The sequence below is a fragment of the Lactuca virosa genome, chromosome 4, assembly GCF_052849685.1.
Source record: "Lactuca virosa cultivar CGN04683 chromosome 4, Lactuca_virosa_CGN04683_v6, whole genome shotgun sequence".
Lineage (NCBI taxonomy): Eukaryota > Viridiplantae > Streptophyta > Magnoliopsida > Asterales > Asteraceae > Lactuca > Lactuca virosa.
The window spans coordinates 105,604,718-105,610,717 of record NC_136429.1 but is presented as its reverse complement, the minus strand read 5'-3'; the positions used below and the strand labels follow the sequence as shown (position 1 = coordinate 105,610,717).

The following is a 6,000-nucleotide window of genomic DNA, read 5'->3' as shown; positions in this document are numbered from 1 at the left end:
TCGATACAATATCCAACCACTTATGAACACTTTTATGACAGGGCCGCTTTATAATAATATCAAATTAAATTATTCTTGGTTAAATTTAATCAAAATAATTTATTTTTAAATAGTGCATTAATGCTAAAATGATAAATGAAAAACAGGTCGACAAAACGACAATTGGTAATTGATATCTAATCTCTATTGATATTTTGTATCAAATAATATGATTAAAACAAAAGTAACATTAAAATTATATTTAAAAATATTTATATATAAAAACTAAAAGGTCTAAAATTTTAATCGATAGCTAATAAAAAAATATTTTATTTGTTTCCCTCGTTATCAACCAAAGTATCTCTTCCATCCTCTCTCTCTCTATATATATAGTGAATACAAACATAAAAAAGCATTTAATAGATAGCTAATAAAAGAAAGAATTATTCAATTATTATTTTTACCTCTATATTTTCTCTATCAAAAAATTCAAACCATAAACACCCGATGAAAGCAGGTATAATCGTGGTATTGTGTTTTCTGTCCTTAGCGCTGATCGTACCACCGTTATCGGCTTCCGATGATCGCCGGCAAAAATGGTGGAAATGGCCGTCTACCGGAAAATCAATCTGTTCATCCGTTGTACTTCCTCTATACGGCAATGTTTATCCTCAAGGGTGAGAAATACTAATTACTCGAATAACTTCATCTCTAACTTTATAGTTTCTCATCGATTCAGCTTGAATCAACGAATAAATGCTTTAGAATTTTGGATTCGACATTTGAATTGGTCGTTGTGTTGAAGTTCTCATCGGAGAATCTGTCAAAGTGAAGGAAATAGCTAAATTGGTATTTTCGAGTTAACTTCATTTGGTAAATCAACAGAATAAATTAGATTTTGTACGAAATGTATCAGTTGATCAGATCGATCAGTAAACTTAGATAAGCTTCTGGCTCCTCTTTCAAACAACATTTTGACTTCAAATTTTTGATGTAGACCAAAATCAAATTCGAATAATTGATGATAACCACATTAGACTTGATCGTGAATACTAGAAATCCATAAAATTATGATGATGAACTAATAAAAAGTTCCAATTAACTTGTATATATAATGGTGCCAATTTGTCATGTGTAGATGCTTTGGAGATTCCTGTTGCTTGTTTTAAGGGTGAAATCATATCATAATTCGTTCTTCATGATTTCTCGCATCGTAATTTTATGCACTTGTTTCTTTTTTGAAATTATCAGTTTGAATTTGACAAGATTTGTAGTAGTTATATGCATTTCTGTTCTGATGATTATTGATGAATCTAATATATCATAGTTTATGAATATGTTGTGTTGATGAATCTGATTTATGGTTAAAAAAACAGGTATTATTATGCTCAGATAAACATCGGACATCCTCCGAGGCCTTATTTTGTTGATCCTGACACGGGTAGCGACCTAACATGGCTTCAGTGTGATGCTCCTTGTGTACATTGCACTCAGGTTGTTGTCCATGGTATAATCAGTTCAACATTTAAATTCCTTTCCATTCATACTATATTTTTTAATGGACTTTAACTTCGGTAAACTATACCATATATGGTTGTTCATACTTCATAGTGGATACATTACATTAAGCATTTCCTTTGTTTATGCTTTATCTTTGTGTGTAATGTGTTGTAGGCCCCACATCCTTACTACAGACCAAATAACGATCTAGTTCCATGTAAAGATCCTCTCTGTGCATCACTCCACTCGGGGGATCACAGATGTGATGACCCTAATCAATGTGATTATGAAGTTGAGTATGCTGATGGTGGTTCATCTCTCGGTGTCCTTGTCAACGATGTCTCCCTTCTCAATCTTACAACTGGCGTTCGAGTCACTCCTCGTCTCGCCATTGGGTTTGTAACACTTTTTATGCAGACTGGGTAACTGTATTTGACTGGGACTGGAACTGATGTAAGTGGGATAAGAATTAAATATTTTTTGTTTGTGTTGTGTTGTGGACAGGTGTGGATATGATCAGATCCCTGGTCCATCTTATCAACCACTTGATGGTGTTCTTGGGTTAGGGAAGGGTAAAACAGGAATTGTATCGCAACTTCATAGTCAAGGTCTAATTCGGAATGTGGTTGGGCACTGTTTCAGTAGTCGTGGAGGTGGGTTTTTGTTCTTTGGAGATGATGTCTATGATTCTTCACGTGTAGTATCAACCCCAATGTCACGTGATTATAGGTAATAACTGTATAAAATTGTCCCACATAAACAGATGATGAAGGTTTTTATCACTAAACGTTGATAGAAAACTTAATGGTTTTTTTTTTTTTTTTTTTTGATGATTTATGAAATGTGTTTCAGGAAGCACTATTCACCTGGGTATGGAGAGGTGATTTATGGTGGAAAAGCAACCGGGCTTAAGAATTTACTTGTGATTTTTGATAGTGGAAGCTCGTACACGTATCTAAGTTCCCAAGCTTATGAGGGTTTGCTTTATTTGGTAGGTTTTCAACTTTAGCTATTATAAAACTTTAGACTCTGACTAGGATTTTATCAATTAATCCGTTTCTTAAGGCTGTTAGCCATAAAAACGTGAAAATCAAGTCTATCATTTATAATTTGCGTCTATGAAGCTTGTAAATTAGTTTCCCTGGTTATTAACGTCTTCACGCTTTTGGAAATTAATCAAAATAAATAAATAAAATGAAACTTTCTTACAACTAATCCTTTTTTATTGTTGGTTTATGCCAACAGAGTGTTTGGCTTATTATTATTTAACGTAACAAGCGCAATAGTCAGTCATAATTCAAGGTTAAAATGGTTATTTTGAACAAATCTAGAAACTAAATATCATAATTCATTACTCATTTTCGGATGCTTTTTTCATATTGGTAGATAACAAAAGAATTGAGTGGGAAGCCTATACGAGAAGCAGTAGATGATGAAACTCTACCCTTTTGCTGGAAAGGAAGAAAACCATTCAGAAGCATAAGGGATGTAAAGAAGTACTTTAAGCCTGTGGCTTTAAGCTTTTCCAATGGTTGGAGATCCAAAACTCAATTCGAAATCCCACTTGAAGGATACCTTCTTCTCTCAGTAAGTCTCCTTTTTTCATTCCAATTATTTAAAAATCCACCAAACAACATCAAGTTTCTGACTCATGGAATTTGGATTTTCTTTTTCTTACTTTCACAGTCAAGAGGGAGTGTCTGTTTAGGAGTTCTCAATGGCACTGAAGTCGGACTTCAAAACTTCAACATAATTGGAGGTACAATTCCAATTATTTGTATTGTATTTAACGTGCATTGGACTGAGACCGGTAACAATGGGACAAAAATTGAAATCTTATGTCCCACCACCTAAAAAGGTGGTAAAGTATTTAAAAAAGACGTAAATGCCCTCTTCGAAATCCCATCATCAAAAATAATTGTAGAAACTAGAGAATGAAGTAGTAGTGAAGATTTTTGTGTGTATTTTGTAGATATATCGATGCAAGATAAGATGGTGATATATGACAATGAAAAACAAACAATAGGATGGATTCCTGCAAACTGTGACAACCCACCAAGGTCCGACACAATCATCTTTTGATTGTGTCTCCAGCTACAGAAACAGGCTGTAAATTAAGTGGTTAAGTTTTAATAGTCTGTATAGGTCTACAAGATTGATTAAAAGGATACTAGTTCATACTTCATACTTCATAGTAAGGTTTAGAAATGTAAACTATCTAAATTATACAAACTTCAAGCCGATTTGTATTTCAAGTAAAATCTCAAGTACAACACGCCCATTTTTGTATCCAACCCCAATTATAGGAATGTCATCTGAATACAAAGCAATTTTCAATGCTATAACTTGATAATTTTTTTCAAAATATAATGTCCTGATAAGAAAAAAGATAAAAGAAATGATGTGACTGAAAAAAACGAAAGAAAGATGCTGTAATACAGATAAATGAAAGTATGTTAGCTATTTCTTGCATTTGGCCCTTTTATGAAACTTCAAACCCTTCACACAAGATTGAGCAGCAATTTTGTTTTGTTTATTTTGGTTGAGAGGGATAAGACTCATAAGAGTCCAGAATTAAAGGTGCAATTTCTGATCAAAGGAATGTTTGCAAATGTTATCTACCACAAAGCATATTATCTAATTGCATTAAAAGTGCATAAAAGAAACATGTAACACAGTCATAATCTCATTCAACATCACTCAATGATTATGAGTACCTTCAATTTAGAAATGAGCTCATCTATTTGCAATAACGATCAGCCTTCTTCTTGACTCTATCGTCAAGGGCATCCTCAACCGACTTCACCTTCGCTTTCGGGTCATACCCGAACTTCTTAGCCTCCACAGGGAACAGATCATCGTACTTCCTGCGTTTCGCCGCATCAATCGTGTAAATACCGTCATCGCCTCCTCCTGATCCACCTTCCGCAGCCGCGGAACCACCGCCATCTTCTGCAGTCGCAGTAGCGGCGTCCCCGGTGAGAATTTCTTCGGTGACGTTAGCGTTTTCGTCAGATGATTTCTTGTGCTTTTTCTTCTTCTTTTTATCAATGGATTTGCTTCTTGAAGCTAGGGTTCCTCCTTTGAAGGTCAGCCTGCCCCCTTTCACTCTCTCGTATGCCTCCGACATCGACGCAATGAAAATAAAACAGGCGTTATCTCTCCCCTTTACGTGTAGACGAAATTACATAAATGATCCTTGTAGTTGGTAAAACCGTAAAAGTACCACCATAAGTATTTATGGAGAAAATTTAACATGGATGATTTTTATGGTTTTAAATTTTTGAACAAATTACACGATTGGTCCTTAAGGTTTTGTTTTTTTTTCCCTAAAGTAGTCCTTACGAAAGTTTTTTCCCTCAAATGGTACCTACGGAGCAAACCTTGCACACAAATGATCCTTATGACTAACTTTATTAACAGATTCTGTTAAGTGTGTGTGAAAAGACGCAAATGCCCTTTGTTTTTATTTATTTATTTATTTTTAATATTTTGTTAATTTGAAATTAAAAAAAAGTGGGTCCCATCCTCTCTCTCTCTCTCTCTCTCTCTCTCTCTCTCTCCTAGACGACATCCTCCCAACAACACCACCAGAGTACCATTTTCTGATGCAGCACCACCACCAAAACCTTAACTTCAGCTGTGTCCGCCTCCATTCCAGCACTTGCACAACCTTACTTTATCAAAGGTTCAAACCTGCCGGAAAGATCTCCATCGCCGCCACCTGTTCTATCCGGAAATTTGACTCTCATGTAACGGATCAGATCTAGAAATCACTGTGACCATTCTCGCCGAACACGTCACTATTCTCACCTGTGCTTTTAAAGGTTTTCAGATCCCGTTTGCAGATCTAACCTCCATCACCACCATCTGAAAAACCCTAACCATAACACAATCTTGAAGCCTTTGCCTATAACAGATCTGAAAAATGCTCCGATCTAAAACCCTCGAACCAGACAACATTTTTCGGTGAAGGCAGCAAATGAGGAAGGGGTAGAACTCTGGAGAAGGCAAGGAGTCCGTCTGGAGGTTTCTAGTGGAATTATGTTTTAGATGGGTTGGTTTTCCGGTTAATCTAGGCGATGATGGTGGTTTTCCAGACCCTAGCTGGATCTGCCCACCTGTCCAGATCTTACATTCGTCTTCTCTGACGATCATACCAGCAGAAGAGGGAGACAAAGAGATTGACGCCGCCTTCATTGGAGTTCGACGGACTCCAGATGTAGGGTGTAGCCTTATCGGTCCAGATACGAGCTAAGTTTCATCATGTTAAAAAAATGAAAGATGTGGGGTGAGGTTGGAGGAGATGGAGGTGGTTGGCGGCGGATGATGGTGGTGGCGGATGGTGATGGTCGGCGGAGATGGAGGTGTTCTTCAGATTTTAATCATTTTATGTATGTGTTCTTTGATAGTATGTGTATGTGTGTATGTTTTGGAAAAGAGATAGAAAGAAAAGGTAGTAGGAGGAAAGAGAGAGAGAGAGAGAGAGAGAGAGAGAGAGAGAAAGAGAGAGAGACCATT

The 6,000-nt window shown here is 36.2% G+C and overlaps 2 protein-coding genes across 5 annotated transcripts; one reads left to right on the top strand and one right to left on the bottom strand.

Annotated features, from left to right (window-relative positions):
- The first annotated feature begins 391 nt into the window (after positions 1-391).
- LOC145106961 (Eukaryotic aspartyl protease family protein) lies at positions 392-3,740 on the top strand. Of its 3 annotated transcripts, none has more exons than XM_079043871.1 (8): positions 392-656; positions 1,356-1,473; positions 1,654-1,874; positions 1,984-2,208; positions 2,332-2,470; positions 2,866-3,066; positions 3,166-3,238; positions 3,452-3,740. In XM_079043871.1, the coding sequence occupies exons 1-8, from the start codon at positions 487-489 to the stop codon at positions 3,559-3,561; spliced, it is 1,257 nt and encodes a 418-aa protein (XP_078899997.1). In that variant the 5' UTR covers positions 392-486; the 3' UTR covers positions 3,562-3,740. The 3 variants fall into 3 exon arrangements, with proteins under 3 accessions (XP_078899997.1, XP_078899996.1, XP_078899998.1); XM_079043870.1 differs by having other exon boundaries at positions 1,654-1,901; XM_079043872.1 differs by having other exon boundaries at positions 537-656; positions 1,356-1,486; positions 1,654-1,901.
- LOC145106963 (uncharacterized) lies at positions 3,635-4,646 on the bottom strand. 2 transcript variants are annotated; one of them, XM_079043873.1, is made up of 2 exons: positions 4,197-4,646; positions 3,635-3,853 (listed from the first exon to the last, which is right to left on the bottom strand). In XM_079043873.1, the coding sequence occupies exon 1, from the start codon at positions 4,607-4,609 to the stop codon at positions 4,220-4,222; it is 390 nt and encodes a 129-aa protein (XP_078899999.1). In that variant the 5' UTR covers positions 4,610-4,646; the 3' UTR covers positions 3,635-3,853; positions 4,197-4,219. The 2 variants fall into 2 exon arrangements, with proteins under 2 accessions (XP_078899999.1, XP_078900000.1); XM_079043874.1 differs by having other exon boundaries at positions 3,635-3,794.
- Between the last annotated feature and the right edge of the window lie 1,354 nt (positions 4,647-6,000).

What these genes read in the sequence shown, in the direction of transcription:
- LOC145106963 (XM_079043873.1), bottom strand. Translation starts at nt 4,609, where the DNA reads ATGTCGGAGGCATACGAGAGAGTGAAAGGGGGCAGGCTGACCTTCAAA.
- LOC145106961 (XM_079043870.1), top strand. Translation starts at nt 487, where the DNA reads ATGAAAGCAGGTATAATCGTGGTATTGTGTTTTCTGTCCTTAGCGCTG. An exon ending in ATGAGGGTTTGCTTTATTTG is followed by an intron (nt 2,471 to 2,865) that starts GTAGGTTTTCAA and finishes TCATATTGGTAG; the next exon opens with ATAACAAAAGAATTGAGTGG. An exon ending in AAACTTCAACATAATTGGAG is followed by an intron (nt 3,239 to 3,451) that starts GTACAATTCCAA and finishes TGTATTTTGTAG; the next exon opens with ATATATCGATGCAAGATAAG.